The 23109-nt window shown below is 43.0% G+C and overlaps 1 protein-coding gene across 1 annotated transcript in view; it reads left to right on the top strand.

The window, feature by feature from the left end:
* Positions 1–23109, top strand: part of nlgn2a (neuroligin 2a) — a 604796-nt gene that overhangs the window by 199997 nt on the left and 381690 nt on the right. The window contains exon 2 of the mRNA XM_039746931.1: positions 14497–15283. Within this exon, the coding sequence (XP_039602865.1) occupies positions 14788–15283 (496 nt within the window). The 5' untranslated portion in view covers positions 14497–14787. The remainder of the gene's footprint in view (positions 1–14496; positions 15284–23109) is intronic.

Consider the following 23109-nt stretch of genomic DNA (forward strand, 5'->3'; position numbering starts at 1 on the left):
ACTATAGAACAAGCCGTATCACTTAAAGCTTAGCAGCTTTAACCATTTTCTGCCATCAATTGTACAGTAAGGACACCAAAACTACATCTTTGAGGGACATGCTTCAAGATAGTTTTCAATGCACAAGAACACGTCACATGATTTGTAACCGTCTTTCAGTTCAATCGCTGCACCTTTCCACTTCCCTGCGGGGCTCTCCCTTCTGCCGTCAAATGCCCAAACTCTCTCGGGTGTGGTGTGACACACTGTGGGGACAGTGGCAGGTGGGGACTTGGACTGTGGAGTTACACGTGTCACACGGTAATGCAGATGTCTTAAGGTGAGCTCATGGAGGAAAGAAACCTCCAGTGGAGCAGAAGGGTGAAAGCTCTCTTTGCCTGCCTTCATGTCTCGGCGTTCACAACGCGTCTCTTGTTTGTCATTGTTCCGAAGGTAAAGTACTACGGAAATGCTTTCTTTTCTGTTGTCTTCTTGATACCTATGAGAAAATGCTAACCTGACCTGCAACTAAAGAAACGTCAGCGTGACTTGCGTAAATGGCATAATGGCGGTATATCATGTGCCTAGTCCAGCGTTCTCAAACCTCCGTTCCTGAAGGGCCGCAGTGGCTGCAGGTTTTCATTCTAACCCTTTTCTTAATTAATTTTGCTGCTAATTAACTTCTTTTGAATTTGAATTGACTTGCTCTTGAAGACTCAGACCCCTCAATTGTTTCTTTTTCCTTAATTAGCAGCCAAACAATAATGAGATACAAAATGGGCCAAAACCTGACCAGCAAACTGTGTCCATTATACAATATATGAAAATCTAGGTGAAAGGTGTACTTCTCAGAAATGTTGATCTGCTCAGGTCTCCAAAACTTCTTAGCAGTGCTCTTAGAAAAGAGAAAATCAACAATTTTGGAAATGTCTGTTAATGTACAATGAGAGCAGCAACAAGCCATGGAATTAAAGAACGGGTTTAATTAACAACAAGAATTGGTGCCTAATTAAGAATTTGGTTGGAGTGAAATTGGTTGGAGATTAAGGTCCTGACTTAATTGGTCTTCTGTTGGCTCACTCTCTTCTCATTTCATTTCTGTTTGGTGTGGACCTCCAGGGTGCGTACAGCCGCCCTAACCCGACACAGACAGGCAGGCATGACTTTGCCAAACAACACACCTTTTACTTACAATTGGGGAGTGTTTCACCACAGCAGAGTATATAAACCCCAGCACACAATATTCAGTCCCTTCTTTTTCTTTCTTCTTACTTTGTTTCTTAGCCTCCTCCACTCCTCTCCTAGCAAGCTCAGTCTTCTTTCCTCCCGACTTTGGCTCCCCGAATGGAGTCCTTTTATTCCGGTCCCGGGAGTGTTCCAGGTGGCTCATCAGTATTTCCTTGAATCACTCCCCCTGGCGGCCCCCACAGAACACAACAGGGCTGCACCAAACACCAGCTCTCGTCATTCCCCGCTGGAATCCATGATGCCACAGCTGCCCAAGGGGTCTGCCCTCTAGCCTCTCAGGGTAGGTATTACCTCACCGAAGCACTCTCCCCTAGTTCTTCCATCCAGGTGGTGTCCTGTCTGGGTAATGGCCGAGGTCGTCCGTCACATTGGCTGCCGTTTAAGGAAAGCAATGAAGCAATTTACAGGAACAATGAAGAAATTCAGAGAAACAAATCTTACAAAACAAGTCAATTAAAATTTGTTCAAAAAAGGTGAGTTAGCAGCAAAAACAGGTCACTAATTAAGAAAAGGGAATGAAAACCTGCAGCCACTGCGGCCCTCCAGGACTGGAGTTGGGGAACCGTGGACTAGTCAAATATAGCAAAAGCCGGTATGATGACAGAAAGGTGTGGCGGCCTAACAGGAATATGTCTCTAGGGGGACCAACTGCAAGATTCACAGAGTAGCTTGGGATAACAGATATGTGTAGGCCGTTCTTCAGGCCTGAAGGGTTAGGACAGTATATAGGTGGTCTGTTAGATCGGCCTTTTGGGTATGTACCATTCTCTGGCTGACCTGAAAGTCAGCCTGCTTGGTTCAAAGACTTAAATACAGGGTTTGGGGGAAACTGACAGTGTAAAAAGGAACCAAAGGCTAGCAAGTCTGGAAGGTCAGAGCATTTCAGACTCCCCCAGGTTTAATGTAAACTTTACATTTACATCCATATGATGGTCCATTTAGCAAATGCCAGGAGACTGATCTGTCACATCTCAAAGCCTGACTCCAGGCAGCATTCCCATGTTGCCTCCATGCTCTCAAGCAAACCACTTGAACGTTCTGTTGACAACATATTTGGATGTGAGCGTCAGCAGGCTTTGTGGCCTAGGAGCCAAGTTACCTGAGCTATTCAATAACATTTCAGTAATTATTTACCGCTCTAACGCTGATCTTTCTGATCATAAAATAGGTCATTACAACAGCAATTGATGAGAAGAATTCATAATTAATTGCAGAATTTACGGTATTTAAGGGTTCCTCTAGAGTGCCTCTTTCTCTTGAACGATTTGGCTGCAAAACCAATCAGCACATCATCATCGCATAAGTTTCGAGTTTTAGCTTTGGACTATTTTCAAGAAACTGCAACACACAAACGCTCACCCATCATCGAGATATCAATGTTTTCGGTATCAGGAGACCCTAAAATGTTGAGATCCGTTGAAAACTAAAGATCGAAATTTTTGATGAATCTAAAGCTTTCGCTCCTCTCCCCCGTAGATGATAGGTTATAATGAGGAGGGCGCAAGGCAAAAAAACGAGAAATGCATACCAAGTTTGGTTGGAATTCGTTTAACAGACCGCCAGCCTGCTGAGTGAAGAAGCTAAAGAGTTACACATGTGATCTGAATAATTCAGGGGTCCAATAAGATGTAGGGGTCAAAGGCCTTATTATTCTGAATAACATGAGAGGTCTGACTGGTTCTGTGATCCTGAATGATTTATGTATGAACTATTCTGAAAACTTTGAGTGGCAGAGAGGTGACTGGGCTCGATAGGATTAATCTCTCCATATGAAAAGCTGAAATCGCCAGGCTAAGCTGTGTTTCGATATTCGCATTTTTATTTGTTCTCTCGTGATCTTGTTGTAATTTAATTTTTTGGAGCCGCTCCTTGATCTTTAGAAATAACCAAAGACGTTGTTATGGGGGTTTGCATGGCCAAGGAACATAAGGCTTCCTTTCTTTGTTAATTTAGACAGATTCCTAATAACATTAAAAAATAAATCCGCTTTGCTGTGGCACCACTTGCCTTGTGATATTGGCGTTGCTATTCTGTGCATTCTGTTGGGTTTGGGTGGCAAGCGATTTCTAGGTAAGGTCAACTGGAAGTGTGCCGCACATGACATGACCAGGCCAAAGGTATGAAGGTCAGCATTGTGCACGTCCAGGTTGTCCAAGTTTGTGGATAAAACAAAAACTAAAAGGCTAACGTTCAAATGAGGGTTTCAATCTGATTTGAGCAACCAATTCTTTTGTTAATTGACTACAACTTTCCCCTTACACTATAGCTCTAATCCCATGTTATTTGGTTTTCAAAATCTCCAAAATGTGCTTTGATTGACGATTTTGGTTTTGTGTGGTCTTGGTGTTTTCATTAAGAGTATTGCCTTGCCAGTATCAACATTCCTTGTTAATAAGCCATAATCACAGTCTGTTCAATTTAAATCCTGTTGCCGCCCAGTGTTTGTTCTCCTGGATATACTGTATAGGACTACGACCAAGAATTGTTACGAATGAGACAACATTTTTTCTGTTTTAAATAGAATTTTGTTTCAGAGCTTTTGACGTTTTTGATAGAATCTCCACATGTGGTTATTTTTATAAGTTACTAGTGGATCTATTGCCCTAACATAAAGGTGGTCCATCGAGAATAAACTAAAGTTTTCCATTCTTTTGTTTTCATCATGAAAAATGACAGCTTCACAGCGATCTCATTGGTGATATAACTTTTCAAAGTGGCGCGTGATTGTCGGTATGCATTTCTATCTTGTTCTCGTTCTTGCATTCTGTATCCTGGATTTTGTCTATGAGCCTTCGTGTCTGCCTGCTGCTCAGCTTCTCTAAGTTAAGCACTTTCTGTGAAGTGCTTGGCTCTCAGCAGATATCACTACTCTTCTCTTTGTTACATGCAATGATCAATAAACACAATATTTACATTATGAATTCTGAAAACACATGAACTATGTTCTGGGGGATTTTCAATAGAAAATTTTTTATTACTGGTGACCAGTAAATGTGCCACTAGGTTGCCACAACATAAAACCTTTTGAATATCTAAAAAAAATCATGCTGATTTCAGGAATGCTTCTTATTATTGTGTGTCAACATCTTGTCTACTTATTCTTTTTCAGTCTTCATCACTTACTTAATTATCAGATAGATAGATAGTGTTACCAGTAGGGGGCATGGCAGTGCACCAAACTCCCAAACAAAACTACACAACACATTCCTGTGTTCAAACAGAAGATATATATATATATATATATATATATATATATATATATATATATATATATATATATATATATATATATATATATATATATATATATATATATATATATATATTTTTTTTTACAAATAATCCTTTCCACAATAGTATAATACAAACTATTCCTGTCTCCTTCCACACCATGCAAGTAATCTCTATCCACTCTCCTCCTGAATCTGACTATTCATTCAGGAAACTCAGCTTCTTTCTTGCCAGACCCAGGAGTATTTCCAGTGCCACCACATCACATCCAGGTAGAGCTGCTGGGTCAGGTGGAAGTTGGTTAAAGTGGGAACAGTCTGAACCTGCAGCTCCCCCTGGCAGCACCAATGGACAACAACAGGATTGTCTCACAGGACTGCAATTCCCAGTCTGCTCTGCAGGTCTCCATGTAGGCACCATAGTTCAGGAAGATTGCCATCTGTTGTATCGTGGCAACCAACAGTCCTTGCGATTAGTCTCCCCCTGTCCTTCCAATAAACTGCCATCCCGGCTGGGTAAGTAACCTTGAGACATCCACCCAGAACACCAGCCCATGTCTAGATGTGAAAGGTGCGATAGATAGATAGATAGATAGATAGATAGATAGATAAATGTGAAAGGTACTATATTGAATAGATAGATAGATGTGAAAGGCACTATAATAGATAGATAGATAAATAGATAGATGTGAAAGGCACTATATGATTGATAGATAGATAGATGGATAGATGTGAAAGGTACTATATTGAATAGATAGATAGATGTGAAAGGCACTATAATAGATAGATAGATGTGAAAGGCACTATATTGAATAGATAGATAGATGTGAAAGGCACTATAATAGATAGATAGATAAATAGATAGATGTGAAAGGCACTATAATAGATAGATAGATAGATAGATAGATGTGAAAGGTACTATATTGAATAGATAGATAGATGTGAAAGGCACTATAATAGATAGATAGATAGATAGATAGATGTGAAAACCAATATATGATTGATAGATAGATACTTTATTAATCCTAAGGGGAAATTCACATACTCCAGCAGCAGCATACTGATAAAAACAATATTAAATTTAATTAACTTTGAATAACATTAACGTTTACCCCAAGGGTGGAATTGAAGAGTCACATAGTGTGGGGGAGGAACGATCTCCTCAGTCTGTCAGTGGAGCAGGATGGTGACAGCAGTCTGTCTCTGAAGCTGCTCCTCTTTCTGGAGATGATACTGTTCAGTGGATGCAGTGGATTCTCCATGATTGACAGAAGCCTGCTAAGCGCCCATTGCTCTGCCTCTGATGTCAAACTCTCCAGCTCCGTGCTTACAATAGAGCCTGCCTTCCTCATCAGTGTGTCCAGGCGTGAGGCATTCCTCTTCTTTATGCTGCCTCCCCAGCACACCACTGGGTAGAAGAGGGCACTCGCTAGAACCGTCTGGTAGAACATCTGCAGCATCTTATTGCAGATGTTGAAAGACGCCAGCCTTTGCACGTGGCACAACTCCAAGTTGTATTGGAAGTCTGATGTATAGAGGCTGAACAGGACTGGAGAAAGTACAGTCAGTCCCCTGTGGCGCTCCTCTGTTGCTGACCACAATGTCAGACCTGCAGTTCCCAAGACGCATATACTGAGGTCTGTCTGTAAGATAGTCTACGATCCATGCCACCAGGTATGAATCTACTCCCATCTCTGTCAGCTTGTCCCTAAGGAGCAGAGGATGGATGGTGTTGAATGTGAATCACTCGATTTGATCGTAGGTCGCATGCATTTCTCACAAACACTGTATGTGGTCAGCTTGATCAGCCCAACACAAATGAATGTCTTTTATTAATTTGAATGTGATGTCACGCATGTGCATCTGAGGCCCTCTTTACAGGCTCAGTTTAGGCATGTAGTTACCCGCCGAGCAAGAAGGGGCGCTGCCTTTTCTCATTGTCATCTCCTTCTTTCCCCAAAGTGCCTAGAAGCAACCTGGTGATGGCATTTCACCCCGCCCCTTCCAATTCAGCCACCATAAAACTCCGGGAGTCCCAGATGTAGGTGTCGTTACTGGCTCGAGTGACCTACCTAATGGAGCTCCATTGGCAGCGACTGCAACCTTGCAACTCTACCTTTGTTGAATTCCCGCCAAAAAGCATTATTTTCCTTAGTTTATTTTTTGTTTGTCCATGGGCAATAAATGGGACGACCCTGTTGGTGCAACAAAGGTTCTTTTGCTGTCTGGAGACCTTTTATTCCCTCACCTGGACACAACGTTCTACTTCTGTCTGATCCAATTGTGAGGGCAAAAAGCGGACCCTGAGGCTGAATCAGGTGCTAGGAGCAAGGCTGTAACATGATTATACTCGTAGGGCCCCGGGCAAAGCAGGGCACTGGGACCCCTACTTTCACAACCACTCAGCAAGTCACAACATACATGCTCGTGGGGCCCCTGGGCAACTGCCCGGCATACCCATGCGTTAAGATGGCCCTGGCTAGGAGTGGTCTGATTGACTGGTATTTGTGCAAATTGTTTCATGCCAACGTGTGCAAATTTATTTTGATACTGTGATTGCCTAATTACCGGTAGAAATATTTTCGGAAGGGGACAGGTTGATAGGTTTCAAGATCACATTTGTACTTCACATGATTTGCTCCAAGGTTTGCCTGGTACTTCCCAGAGAACACTGTTTCCAAAGGGTCTCAGAACAGTTGCTTTGGTTTGCATCAGAGCACGAATGGTGTGTTTACATCTAACTGAACCACCTGAACTACCAGGGCAGTCACTCCAGAGCTTCAAACCAACATTCAGCTCCTTCAGTCTGGACTCGTAGCTCAAACCTCACAGTCCTAGACTAGCCTCGTCTCTCTTCTCTGGAATTACTCAAGCTCTTCTTTTTCTAGCCTTGAACTATTGTATGAGCTACATATATGTTTATATAGTATGAGTGATTTTCCCGATGCTAATTTAATGCCAAGAACAGAGCCTGCATTGTCTGTTCAGGTCAGGTTGGGGAGCATGCACTGGTACAGGGCATTGATGCACTCACCACATGACGAAACAGCTCAAGACCCTATTGGCAACCCCCCAGAGAGACATGCGGTCCAGTCCCATTCTCAGAAATGACAATCTATCTTCCACAGCCAGGTATTACGTGGGCATCCCCTTGGCCTGGTCCAGCCACTTGGGTACTCAACAATGAGCTAGATCACCCTTGGGGAATCGCGCCACATGGCTGCAGTGTCATAATTAACACTCCCTCACAATGCAGGTAATGTGGCTCATTTGGGACTCCGTTAGCAACTGCTCAGTCAACACAAAGTCATTTGAACGGTACTCAAAGATTCACTGAAGAGACACAGAACTACCTTGAGTGTCTGTTCAGTGAAAGAAAACAGCTGAGAGACCGGAACATCTGCAGCTCCTCACTGACAGTTGACTTCACGGCTTCCACGTCATCTGCGAGTCTTTACAACATTTCGGCAGCTCCAAAAATATTCCTGTTTAATTGTTCATGACCAACTTAGGCAAAACCAAAACTGAAATTTCAGGCTTTGTGAATCTGGAGGGTGTACTGTACAGTGAATTCAGACAATGCCACACACAGTGCCATGCACAGCACCACTTTGTGCCCAGAGAGGTCATTCTTAGCTCATCACAGTCCATCTGAGCCCAAACCTGTAACTGGGGCAGATCGCAGCTAACCTTTCATATAATGCCTTCAGTCCCAAAAATACTGCTTGTCCTCTCCATAACAGGTGTCAAGAAGAAATTTGGAAGACGTTTGAGTGTCAGCATGAAAAAAGTTTAGTGCCGGACCGGCCTAGGGCTAGGCCTGGCAATCTGAAAGGCGAAGGAGTTTGGTTCCATTGTGTGTAATATATACTAATAAAAGGCAAAGCCCTCACTGACTCACTCACTCACTCACTCACTGACTCACTCATCACTAATTCTCCAAGTTCCCGTGTAGGTAGAAGGCTGAAATTTGGCAGGCTCATTCCTTACATCTTACTTACAAAAGTTGGGCAGGTTTCATTTCGAAATTCTACGCGTAATGGTCATAACTGGAAGGTATTTTTCTCCATTTACTGTAATGGAGTTGAGCTCGAAAGCCGCGGGGGGCGGAGTTTCGTGTGACATCATCACGCCTCCCACGTAATCACGTGAACTGACTGTCAACGCAGTGCGTAGAAAACCAGGAAGACCTCCAAAAAGCGCTGAATAAAACATGCATTATATAATTGAGAAGGCAGCGAAAAACAATAAGAAGCGAGCGAGTGACATATACTACCATATTCATGAGTGCTTCTACTTTGGAAAGAAAGCAAGTTGTAAACCTAAACTTTAAATTAAGTTCATAGACAGACTGCCGCTGGCGTTTCTCATGCCCACGGGTAAAGCGGGATACAAGTTTAATGAGAGGATGCAGGATATAAACTAGAGTTTTGATCACTTTGTAACTTAGTTAAAATTGCTGGTGAAGTGGTGTGCTTATGCAAATTCCGGGAGACTGTGTTTGTGGGGGGATTGACAGTTAAGGCGGGTGGAGGAGTCACGTCATCATCTCCCCTCCCATTCACCTCATTTCGCTCTGAGCTGAGCTCCGCACTAACGCCATCTTTCGAAGCAACTTCGTCACACTGCCACCAAATACTCACAGAAAAATCCACAAGTTAATACACACGCTGTCTCTAGAGTTTCTACACACTGAATCCTCCAGGCACTACTTACAAAAGTTACATTGACAATCGTATTACGTTATTTTTAAAATGTTTCCTTTTCTTACCACAAGCACAGCTGAGAAGCCTTGATGCATGTGCTCCATAACGCGTTAAAAAATAATGCATTTAATCACACTTTGCATTTACAAGCAAAGGGAAACTTTTGTCAATGCATGATTTCCAGGTACACCGATTACATTGATCAGCGCTTCACGATTCATTTTACCCTCGCACCACCTTTAGTTTGAGAAGAAGTATGAAAAAATATGAGGTTAACACAGAAAAACAGATCACCAATTCAAGCTTTATGAATAATCGATTCGCCATCAATAATTGTTTTGGTAAAGCCATACTCAGTGTAATCCTCCTTCCATTTTATAATTTTTCCGCCACTAGCCATGATTAAATGAATGGTAAAAAAGTAAGAGCGAAGCGAGGGTGACTTGTTCAGGCAGGCATATATATGACAGCAACACTCATGACAATGTCAATCATGGTACGTTATTATTAAAATGTTTCCTTTTCTTTTTCATTACTTCTTTAACACATTACTTCTCCGCTGCGAGGCGGGGTATTTTGCTATATATATATATATGAATAAACTCCAAAAGGCTGAGACTTTTGATATCATGAGCGTGTCTGCAAAACTGGGGTCTCCTGCCCAGCAAAAGTCGAGCAGCGTAGCGCATATAGCTGTGCCGCCTTTGAGGCGCTGACTGCGCTTCTGCCTTAAGTCAAAGTGAGCACTTTTAATTTTTTTCATCCTCCCCCTGAGCTATAGCTCAGACAAGTGCAAACACGGGACCCCTTTTCTACACCGCGGCAAACTAATATTAAGGCGATTCGCACTTTCTATTTTGCCTGCATTTCCTTTTATCCCAAACCAAAGCCTTTCTCTCTTAACACTGCAGAGGACACAAAACTAATTTTCTTTAATTGCTGGTAATGCCAGTAATGCACATTACCAGAGGCAGAAATTTGGACGTTCACATAGAAAATGTAATTTCTATACCACAGCCGTCGTGTAGCGCCTTTCAAAAGGGATCTACTACCGAGAGATGATCCATATACATTTTAGCTGCTGTTAGTACTACTTACCTGTTCTGTTACACCGTCTTTAAAATGTAGTTTACCCGCAACCACTCCAGTAGTGCTCAATGTACCTGTACTTCTTAAAACGTTAATGTTTTACTGTTTAATAACTTATAGGCTATATTTTATTATTTTTCCCTTGCACTCAGTGACCAAAGCTATACACACACATATAGACACATACATATCTATACACATATATATACCTGTGTGTATGTTTATATGTATGTGTATATATATATATATATATATATATATATATATATACACACACACATAAATCATACATCATTAACACACTACTTCTCCGCTGCGAAGTGCGGATATTCTGCTATATATATATATACTAGCAGAATACCTGCCCATGAGAATATGTGTTAAAAAATACGAAAAGAAAAGGAAAAATTTTAAAAATAACGTAACATGATTGTTAATGTAATTGTTTTGTCATTGATATGAGTGTTGTTCTCATATCTATCTATATATATATATCTATCTATCTATATATATATATATACACCCGCGCTTGGCAGCGGAGAAGTAGTGTGTTAAAGAAGGAAAGAGAAAGAAAAGGAAACATTTTGAAAATAACGTAACATGATTGTCAATGTAATTGTTTTGTCACTGTTATGAGTGTCGCTGTGATATATATATATATATATATATATATATATATATATATATATATATATATATATATATATATATATATATATATATATATATATATAGCAAAATACCAGCTTGTGCGATGTCATGTGTTAAAGAAGTTATGAAAAGAAAAGGAAACATTTTAAAAATAATGTAACATGATTGTCAAAGTAATTGTTTTGTTTATTTGGCGGCAGCGTCACGAAGTTGTTTTCAGTAGCTGCATCAGAAAATGTACCACAACGTCTGACACGCCTCCTTTTTAGTGTTTTCTCACAGCTTGGATTGCTGCTGTCATATATATAAACACACACACACACACACACACACACACATACATACATACATACATACATACATATATATATATACATATATATACACATACATACCTATCTACATCATATATACACACACATACATACACACACACAAATTATATATATGTGTGTATGTATGTATGTATGTATGTGTGTATATATATATATATATACACATACATATACTTGTGTGTATGTATGTATGTGTGTGTGTATAGGTTTGGTCACTGAGTGCAAGGGAAAAATAATAAATTATAGTCTATAAGTTATTAAACAGTAAAACATTAACGTTTTAAGAAGTACAGGTACATTGAAATTACATTTTCTATGTGAACATTCAAATTTGTGCCTCTGGTAATGTGCCTTACCGGCATTTAAAGAAAATTAGTTTTGTGTCCTCTGCAGTGTTAAGAGAAAGGCTTTGGTTTGGGATAAAAGGAAAAAAGGTGTAAAGAAAGGAAAGTTGCCTTTTTCTTTTATATAGTATAGAGAGATGTGTTCGCTGACGTTATGATCATCTTTTGACGACAGTCGCGGTGGGGCTTGTGTAGACTGGTGAGGCGTCCCGCCATTAATCGGCTGTGATGGCACTGTCAGTCCTCTACTCGTGTGTGTGTCTTCATAATCCGGGGTGAGAACCTCATAATCGTATACGTGCAAAAGAAAGTGTGAATCGCCTTAATATTATTTTGCCGTGGTGTAGAAAAGGGGTCCCGTGTTTGCACTTGTCTGGGCTATAGCACAGGGGGAGGATGAAAAAAATTAAAAGTGCTCACTTTGACTTAAGGCAGAAGCGCAGTCAGCGTCTCAAAGGCGGCACTGCTATGCTGCGCTGGCTGCTCGACTTTTGCTGGGCAGGAAACCCCAGTTTTTGCAGACACGTTCATGATATCAAAAGTCTCAGTGCTCTTTGGAGGTCATTCATATATATATATATCAAAATACCCGCGCCTCGCAGCGGAGAAGTAGTGTGTTAAAGAAGTAATGAAAAAGAAAAGGAAACATTTTAATAATAACGTAACATGATTGACATTGTCATGAGTGTTGCTGTCATATATATGCCTGCCTAAATAAGTCACCCTCGCTTTGCTCTTACTTTATTTACCGTTCATTTAATCATGGCTAGTGGCGGAAAAATTATAAAATGGAAGGAGGATGGCTTTACCAAAACAATTATTGATGGCGAATCGATTATTCATAAAGCTTGAATTGGTGATCTGTTTTTCTGTGTTAACCTCATATTTTTTCATACTTCTTCTCAAACTAAGGTGGTGCGAGGGTAAAATGAATCGGGATGCACTGATCAATGTAATCGGTGTACCAGGAAATCATGCATTGACAAAAGCTCCCCTTTGCTGTGATTAAATGCATTATTTTTTAACGCGTTATGGAGCACATGCATCGAAGCTTCTCAGCTGTGCATGTGCTAAGAAAAGGAAAGATTTTAAAAATAACGTAACACGATTGTCAATGTGACCTTTTGTAAGTAGTGCCTGGAGGATTCAGTGTGGAGAAACTCTAGAGACAGCGTGTGTATTAACTTGTGGATTTTTCTGTGAGTATTTGGTGGCAGTCTGATGAAGTTGCTTCGGAAGACGGCGTTAGCCACGGAGCTCAGCTCAGAGCGAAATGAGATGAATGGGAGGGGAGATGATGACGTGACTCCCCCACCGCCTTAACTGTCAATCCCCACAAACACAGTCTCTCGGAATTTGCATAAGCACACCCCTTCACCTACAATTTTAACTTAGTTACAAAGTGATCAAAACTCTCGTTTATATCCTGCGTCCTCTCATTAAACTTGTATCCCGATTACCTGTGGGCATGTGAAATGCCAGCGTAGCCTGTCTATGAACTTAATTTAAAGTTTAGGTTTACACCTTGCTTTCTTTCCGAGGTAGCAGCACTCATGAATATGGTAGTATATGTCACTTGCTCGCTTCTTATTGTTTCGCTGCCTTCTCAATTATATAATGCATGTTTTCTTAAGCGCTTTTTGGAGGTCTTCCTGGTTTTCTACGCACTGCGTTGACAGTCAGTTCACGTGATTACGTGAGAGGCGTGATGATGTCACACGAAACTCCGCCCCCACGTCTTTCCAGCTCAACTCCATTACAGTTAATGGAGAAAAATACCTTCCAGTTATGACCATTAGGCGTAGAATTTCAAAATGAAACCTGCCCAACTTTTGTAAGTAAGCTGTAAGGAATGAGCCTGCCAAATTTCAGCCTTCTACCTACACGGGAAGTTGGAGAATTAGTGATGAGTCAGTGAGTGAGTGAGTGAGTGAGTGAGTGAGTGAGTGAGTGAGTGAGTGAGTGAGTGAGTGAGAGCTTTGCCTTTTATTAGTATATATATATATATATATATATATATATATATATATATATATATATATATATGCCAGCAACACTCATGACAATGACAAAACAATTACAATGTCAATCATGTTACGTTATTATTAAAATGTTTCCTTTTCTTTTTACTTCTCGCTGAAGTCGGGTATTTTGAGATATATATATATATATAGATATATATATAGATATATATATATATATATATATATATATATATATATAGATATAGATATATATATATATATAGATATATATATATATATATATATATATATATAGATATATATATATATATATATATATATATATATATATAGATATAGATATAGATATAGACATATAGATATATACCTGTATATAGATATGAGAACAACACTCATATCAATGACAAAACAATTACATTGACAATCATGTTATGTTATTTTCAAAATGTTTCCTTTTCTTTTTCATAACTTCTTTAACACACTACTTCTCCGCTGCGAAGCGCGGGTATTCTGCTAGTCTTATATAAAAAGCAGACTGTAACAATCTTGCGGTCTTGTATGTATGTTATCATCCAGTTGACACTTGGAACGTTTCTGGTGTGCTCCGTAAAAGCAACCGATAGTTTTATCATGAAAAATCCATAGTATTATTTGTTTGTCATTTTAATGTTTGTTTTTGTTAACTATATTTTCATCTTGAATTATTCTCATTGTAACAATTAAAAAAAAAACACCGGGTATTTCAGCTAGTGGACAATAAAGGATGTTTGAGTTCAGAGTTCTTCCAAGGTTAACTGAGATCTCTGCTTTTGGATGTGAGAAGGAGCAGGAAAGTGCCCTGAGCGGTTTCTCTACCTTGTTCTGGGGTCTCCTCATTTCCTATCACAATGTCTTCTCACTTCTTTCTCTCTCTGTCTCTCTCATTGCAGGGCAGGCGAGGTGTGCTGGCTGGTGGGGTGGTCCCCGAGTATCTCCTTCTCCAATGAAAGCCTCCCATCAAAATGGAACGATTCAAAGAAGGCAAAGCACCTGAAGCTGGCACTCTCAGAGTATAACCTTGTTGTACTGCAGCTCTGCTTTCCAGAAAGAAGGCCAACTAACACTCCGGACTCCCAGCTTGAGACGAGGTGACACATTTCACTTTTCGACTGAAGACGTTGCTGCTGTCAGTCTCCTTGCTTCTTCACAGGCCAGTGGTGTGGCACTCTCCAGACGTGGAAATGTTTCCTGTCATATCTCTTTTGTGTGCCACTGTAGCCAGTGTGCCCAGATTGTGCTGCAGGAGGAGGTCAGATGTCTGCTTGCTCTGGCTATCGAGCCTGGTTTTGAGACTCATCCTCACATCTTGTCAGAAGGGCGATGCTAGCACTGGTGGAAAGTATCCTGTGGTGACAACAAACTATGGCAAACTACGTGGAATCAAGAAGGATCTCAATAATGAGATTTTGGGGCCAGTGGAACAGTACCTCGGAGTGCCTTACGCTACTCCACCAGTGGGTGAAAGACGGTTTCAGCCTCCAGAGGCTCCTGGGTCCTGGTCAGAAGTGCGAAATGCCACCCACTTTGCCCCTGTTTGCCCTCAGAACATCCATGGGGTACTGCCTGAGATAATGCTTCCTGTGTGGTTTACGGATAATCTGGAAATAGTGGCGGGCTATGTCCAGAATCAAAGCGAGGACTGCCTGTACTTAAACATTTACGTGCCAACCGAAGACGGTAAGTGCCATGAATCTGCTGTCTGCTGTTTCTCGAGAGCCCAAGCGCTCTCACGCATTCACTCTTGCCCAGGAATGAGAGTGCATTTTCAAGCAATTTTCCCCCTCCACTTCCTAGAGAATGCATTTTGATTGCTATGGCATATGTTAGATCTGCAGTTGATTTTTTTCTCCCCAGAACCCTCCCCTTCCTTCCTGCTCCTGTTCTCTTTCACAACTTTTTGAATGGTTTTTAAGATTTCTCTTTGACTTCTTCATTTTTTTTTTACACTGTTTAAAGTGCAGCACGTGTGGGCCTAGCAAAATCTCTCTTTATTGTAGCCCCCCTCCCCACTTAACTCCTCACCCACATCCCCCTAGGAAGCACTGTTATCTTGGTGGGCAAACAAAATTTCTTCTTTTCTTGTTGCTTCATTTTTTTTTTCCCAGCTGTCCAGTTTAAGGAGTATGTTGAATTTTTGACAGTGCATTTTCTTTTCCTAGTGAACACATGCCTTCTGACACCACACTCCTGAGACCTAATGCCCAGTGCCAAAACCAGGATCCTTCAGTTACCGTTTCTCTTTTTTATTTTTACTTTTGTTTGCAAAAGAAAGCATTGCCTCACTCTTTGCTGTTTTCTTTCCTTCTCTTTGCCTTTCTTCTTCTGATTAGTTACACTCTTCATCCTGGCATATTTTTTGGATAAATTGGTGTCTAGTGGTATATTATTCTGTTTATCTAAGTATTACTCTAGCTGTTAGTTCCATGCAGAGTTCAATCTCATCCAGGAGAAGCAGTATGTGTGTGCGTGTGCAGGCGTGGGTGGGTGGAAATGGAAAAGAAGGTGGCGTCCATCTCTGCTTCTTCTACTCAGGGTTGTAACTTATTGTGCTTACTTCACACGACTTACTTCCTGCCAACAGTCAACGCAGAGTTTGTTTGTAATGCCCAGAGCACTCCTGAACCTCCTATCCCAGAAAGAACAAGAATAAGATCTTCTGGTTTTATCTAAGTGCCACCCGATTTTGATTTAACTGAAACAAAGGCAACTCCATGGTGTGGTACATCTGGAATAATCTCTGAGCTAAGCTCATTTTCATTCCAGAACACTCCAGTTAAAGTCCTTTTTGGCACCTCAGACCTCCACATGCTACCGTTTTATTGTCCCTTTTCAGATTTTCTTTTTCCTCTTTTTGTAGTCTTTGAACAGCAAAGTTACTTTGTATGTGAATGAAAAAAAATGTTGTTTTAGGATCAGTGAAGAATAAGCAGCGAGTACTTGGCAACAGAATATTGTGGGAGAAAATCAAAAGACAACATCAGTAGTGCGGAGTGTTTGCTAGCATCCCATTTTAATCGGCAATGGAATTTAATCCCACATGGACACTTAAAGGAAACAAAAAGATAGGGTTGATGGTCCATTTGAGACTTCTTCTCTGAGTCTCACGTTTCTTACACCAGGGTCGGTAGCGATTACAGACTTCTGGTCACATCTCCTCTTTTATAGGTTCTGCATAAGTAGGGCTGAAAGAAGTGTCATTGTTTATCCCGAAAATCATGCTCCGTTCTGAGGGAAAACAAAAGGGGTTTGATTAAGGCCAGCATAAAACGTCTTATCCTTCTCCGTATCTTCTATTCCAGAGCCATGTAGCTGATCCACCCACTTACATGCGTGACAGTATTTCTACATATTGTGAGATGGCAATAAGGAAACCAGAACAAGTTAAAGGTTTGGTGTCTTCTGTCCACCATTCAATTGTGACAATGATGATAATGATGGAAATGAAAAGAAAGAGAACATGAAATGTAGAGCCCTTCAATTCACAGGCTTTTTCCAGTTATAGCAGCTGTGGTTGTAATGGCACAAGTAGTTATGGGATTGACATTTTCCAATCCTAGTGCTGCTCATATGCTGAGAAGGGGGTGGGGCTTCTTCGCCTCACAGGAAGTAGTGTCATGGTGTGCCGCTGGTCTTCTCCTCCAGCCGGGGATTGCAATAGTGGGGGCGGTTAGTATGTGTTCAGCCATATAACCCGTCCCGGTTTTAATGTCAGTCATCTTGCTCTCTCCTCACGCATGCCTCACTATATATATTTTCACAAAACCATAAACCATATTTTATATGTACAATGTGCATATTGTGGTCACCAGAGGTCATTCGAGCTCCCCAAACTCCTGACACAAACTAGCCTTGGATACAAGCTCATTAAGCACAAAGCACTTTTTGTGGGAAACTCTTTACAAAAAGTGCTTTTCACCCCACAATAAACACTTCTCTCCCCAAGCACAATCAGCATTGACGTGGAGGTTACCCCTTCTATAAGTGACGGTGAACTTGTATGGCTACAAAAACCACCTAGTGACCCGGGGGTTCGAAGCCCTGTGAAGAGCCATTCATTGGAGCGCGTTGTGGTCTGTCACCAGGGTGAACTCCCGGCCCAACAGGTAGTACCGTAGGTACGTTACCGCCCACTTGATGGCCAGGGCTTCTCGTTCCACCACTGCATACGTTGTCTCCCGATCCAATAGTTTCCAGCTCAGGTAAATCACAGGGTGCTCGACACCATCGATGCTTTGGCTCAGCATGGCGCCTAGGCCTGTGTCCGAAGCATCGGTCTGGAGGAGAAAGGGAAGAGAAAAATCGGGAGTTCTCAAAACAGGTGCCGTTGTGATAGCCATTTTTAAGTCACTGAATACCCGTTCCATCGCACTGTTCCACACCACATGCAAAGGGGCCCTTTTCTTTGTTAAGTCTGTCAAGGTGGCGGCCCTCTCAGAAAAACGGGGTACAAACCAGCGGTAGTAACTCGCTAGTCCTAAGAAGGCTTGCACTTGCTTTTTGACTACCAGATGGGGCCATTCCAGGATGTCTTTTATTTTGGAACACTGTGGCTTCACCAGTCCCCCTCCTACCAGGTAGTCCAAATATTTGACTTCATTCAACCCGAAATAACATTTCCAGGGATTGATACGCAGCCCAGCTTTCGCTAGTGTCAGGAGGAATGCGTATATCCATGCAGCACAGAAAAGATGACCACTTAATCCAGGTAGGCAGCACAACAGGACTGCTGGGGTCTTAGCACTCTGTCTACTAGACGCTGGAAAGTTGCGGGTGCCCCGTGCAGCCCAAATGGAAGGACCTTGTATTGCCAGTGCCAAGGCTAAGTTTGGTTTTCTCTGAAAAAAGGGAGAGGGTGGGTCTGGAAGAAGGTTGTTTGTCCCTGTTACTCCACGGCTTCAACAGATTAATGTGGTACACCCTCTCACTTGGTCGACAATTCAGTTGACTCACCCTTGACTACGAGCCCCTTCCTCTCCTTAACCTCATATGGGCCTTGCCAATGGGCCAGCACCATTACACCGTCTCCCGGCTGAAATTCGTGCAGGGAGGAGTTTCTGTTATAATTCCGGGCCTGCGCTATTTGAGCCTTGGACATGTGCTCTTTAAGTAGGGGGTCGAACTTTCTCTAGCCTATCGGGTAACTGCACGATATATTCTAGGATGTTAGTGGAGGGAAGTGCCTCCCCTTCCCAACCTTCTTTTAATATGTCCAAAATGCCCCTGGGCTGGCGTCCATACAGGAGTTCAAAAAGGGGAAAACCCTGTGGAGGCTTGTGGCACTCTCATTAAGCGAAAAGTACTAGCGGTAAAAGTTGATCCCAGTTCCTACAGTCTGCGCTGACTACCTTGCGGAGCATCCGTTTCAGGGTCTGGTTAAATCTTTCTACCAACCCGTCTGCCTGGGGATGGTATACTGACGTCCTGAGATGCTTAATGCGTAGTAACTTGGCGACTTCCCTGAACATATCAGAAGTAAAGGGCATACCTTGGTTCGTAAGGACTTCTTTAGGTATGCCCACTCGGGGAAAAAAGTCCTACAAGTTCCTGTGTGATATTTTTTGAGTTAGTGGCTCGCAGGGGAACCGCTTTGGTATATCGAGTTGCATAGTCGATCATTACCAATATATATTTATGGCCTCGCTTCAAAGGTTCTAGGGGTCCTACCATATCGACACTGATCCTTTCAAAGGGCACATCTACAAGCGGAATCAGGACGAGAGGAGTGCGATCCCTCCGAGGTATCTGACGTAGCTGACAGACTGGGCAAGACTGACAGAGATGTCAGACCTCCTCATTGATCCCGTGGCAATAAAACCAGAGTTTCACTCTCCAGCGTTTTCTCAGCCCCAAGGTGGGCGCCTAGGAGGTGGGCATGAGCTAGCTCACATACCTCCCGCCGGTAGGTTCCGTGGAACTAACAACAACTTCTACACCTCACCTATGTGTTCCCATACTCAAAATAAGAACTCATTTTCCAAAACAAAGTAGGGTCCCAGTGGAGTGGAATCAGCTGACAATATGTTGTCTGTGGACACGATGACATTCCGGGCAAACTTCAGGGAATTTCATTCCACTGTTTTCTTTTAAAGGACACTGGCATGGACTGAAACTGATATTCCACGGTGGTGAGTGGGTCAGGGACTTGGTCGGTGGTAGCACCACTCTGACCCGGAACCTCCTTCGGTTGTACGGGCAAGGTCCATAGCCAAAAGGAGCTCCCTCGGACCATCCACATCATCAGTAGTCACCGATGAGCACAGCGTGTGAGCAGCTGGGAGGGCCCCTTGCACTTCCATAGTCAGACCCAACTTAGGTTTCGGAGTGGTGACAGCTCTACCGCGGTTACTTTTTGACCAGTCTTGTCCCAGTATAACCGGGAAGGGGGGCTCGGGCAACACAGCAATGAGCAGTTCTATAGGATTCCCCTCCCAAGTTAGGAAGCAATTTGTGGACCTGTAAGACCTGGTCTTTCCATGTACACAAGTAACACTCGTTCGTGGAATTACCCATTGTCACGGTAAAACATAACGGCGAGCAATAATGGTAATGTTACTCCCGGAGTCGAACAAAGCCACCACCAAGTGCCCATTTATCAACACCACTTCCGTATTTGTGACCACCAGAGGATTAGACGGAGCACAGGTTGAGGGGACAGGTGTTGAGGATATGCCCCACCTTGCCGCCCTTGAAACAGCGTGGCGGGGCAGGCACCCTGTCCCTCGGTTTAGCCGGAGCCTCCGCAGCGCGACAGGTGTGCTCCGGGATGGTGACCCGTCCCTGTCAGACCCCGCAAGCCTTCTCAGACTCCCCGAGATGGGCTACCACCAGTTGGCGCTCTAGAAACCTCCAAAAGACCATTCATATCCTTGAACGGATGCCTCCTGACCTGCTGGGCAAGGTAGTCTAGCTTGGCATGGACTAATGCCTCACAGTCCTCTTGCTTGACCACCAGGAGAGTCTGGTTGACATCTGGCCTTTGCCAGCATCTGATCTTGCCCCAGAACTTGAGCTCCTGGGCTCTAGCCTTGCTGCCAGGGCCATTTCCTCCCCTGCTGGCCGGAGGTTACGCCGTAGCCTTTGCAGATTTTGGCCTTAAGGAGGTCGTATTGGGAGACTTCCTCCTCGGGAGGATCATGATAGGCCCGCTGCGTCGGGCCTTTCAAATACGGTGCCAAGATGGACGCCCACTCTGCCTGCAGCCACTATTTTCAAGTGGCCGTCCTCTCGAAGATCGAGACATACAACTCTATGTCGTCAGACTCTGAGAGAGGAACAATAGGAGGAGAAGGAGGAGGAGACCTTGCTGGCTCTGGCTTTACCATCTCTGCCACTGCGAGCCATCTCTGGGTCTCCCAAAGCTCAGCCTTCGTGGCTGCTTGTTCCACCTGGAGCGCCTGGAGCTTGTTTGCCATTGAGGTAAGCACACTATTTAGGTCCTGCCCTTCCAACATCTTTCTCGGGCCTGGATCCTGCCGACTACGCCACTGTAATAATGACAAAGAGTCGTCCGGGCGGAATTATGGCACCGTTGCCTCATCTATTCTGAGGAAATAGAAAGAGGAGGTTAGTACCCTGCCGTTGTCCCCTGGCACGACTTGTCACGTTGCACGTTGGGTCCTTAAGCTGCTCCCCAAGCACTTGTGCGTGACTATATATATATATATATATATATATATATATATATATATATATATAATGATCACAATAACAATAATAAACACAATAATCAATAACAAATCCTCTTCTCCACCCAGCAGCTCCGTCACACTCCCATCCAACTCCGGGTCAGCCTGCTGGGGTTTCCCATCATCGTTTTATAGTCCTTGACACGGAAGTGCTTCTGTCCCTCAGTCCATGTCCATGTGATTTCATAGCACTTCCGAGTCAGATGGAAACTCTCCTTTTCTTCAGCCCGAAAGTACTTCATTATTTCCATCCCCATGAATAGGGAGTACTTCTGGGCTATAATAAAAATCATTGTGCCTTCCTGCAGCGGCCCCCATGGTATCCAGCAGGGCTGTGAAGTAAAATTCCAATGTCCATGGTGCCCAGCGGGAACTCGGGGCACCTCTATGTTGCAGGAAGGACTCCATCTGGCAGCGTGGGGGTGTTGGCTGGAATAAATTGCCGGCCATCTCTCATAATATATATAAATATACTGTATATATTATATAAAAAAATCTTGTGTCGACACGTGATCATTTCGGGGAGACACTTTGAAGTCCCGCGAGACTAATTGCACATCACACCCTACTTACAAACAATTTCTTGGAGACACTTTAACGTCCCGGGAGACAAGGAAGTGAGACAAAAGGACAGCTGCTGTACAGGCTTTTAAATGACCGTCACGCAACATGACATGCAGATCATGCAGCTCAGTTGCAGCAGATGCAAGCCAGCAGCTGATTCGTCCTCATCTCCTTAGCGTGCGTTGAGCCCCCCCTTCACAACGCAAGCGGCAGAGACACGAAGTGGCGAGCATGAAGCGAACCCCCAGAGAGGGTTTGGGGGGTGGGTGTGTGAAGTAAGTAGGGGGCAAAGCCCCCTAGTATATACAGTATATAAATAAAATACAATATACAAACAGACATACATACAATGCCCTCAGAAAGTCTTCAGTTCCCTTCATTTGCAGTCTTGTGCTAAAATCATTCAAAAATTTTTTTTTCTTCATTAAGCAACACTCAGTACCTCAGAATGACAAAACGAAAGCAGGATGGTAACACATCTCTTGGTGCTGGGTAAGATCCTTGCTAGGGTCATGCCCAATAGGATCCGTGAATAGGATTGCTCACCTACCAGCGTCCCAAACAGTCTGGTATTACGCCTAAGGAAGTCTACCATCAACTACATCCTGGCCAATGACAGTTCTCATGGAGCACAGCTGCGAATATTGTTGAAGACTGGACTCCTTTAGTTCAGTGTCTCTTCAACGAATCCTTAGGTACCGTTGGTTTGACTTTGTGTTGCTTGAGGAGTCCCGAATGAAGCACATTACCTGCATTGTGAGGGAGCGTCACTTACAGCACTACAGCAATGTGGCATGATTCCCCACTCACAGGATTGTCATTGTTGAGAACCAGAGTGGCTGAACCAGGCCAAGGGTATGCCCACATAACATCTGGCTGCAGCAGACAGATAGTAATTTCCGGATGGTGAGACTGGACCGCGTATCTGCCTGGGGGTTTGCCAATCAGAATCTCAAGGTCTTTCATCATGTGGTGGGTGCATCAACACACTGTACCAGTGCATTTTCCAAAATGTGAACCTGAAACATCCATTGACATAAGTATTTAGACTCATTTGGCTCAGGTGCCTCTCATTCTGTTGATGCTCAGTGATCCTGCACCTTGTTTCAAGTCCACCGGTGGTCAGTCCAGTTAATCTGACCTGATGAGGAATAGCATGCAACTGTCTGTACTGTAGAAGGTCCCATAGCTGAGCAAAAACTAATCCATGGGGTTGGAAAAATTGCCTGCAGAGTTTAGAGAGAGACACACATC

This window comes from Polypterus senegalus, chromosome 3 (assembly GCF_016835505.1).
Source record: "Polypterus senegalus isolate Bchr_013 chromosome 3, ASM1683550v1, whole genome shotgun sequence".
NCBI lineage: Eukaryota > Metazoa > Chordata > Cladistia > Polypteriformes > Polypteridae > Polypterus > Polypterus senegalus.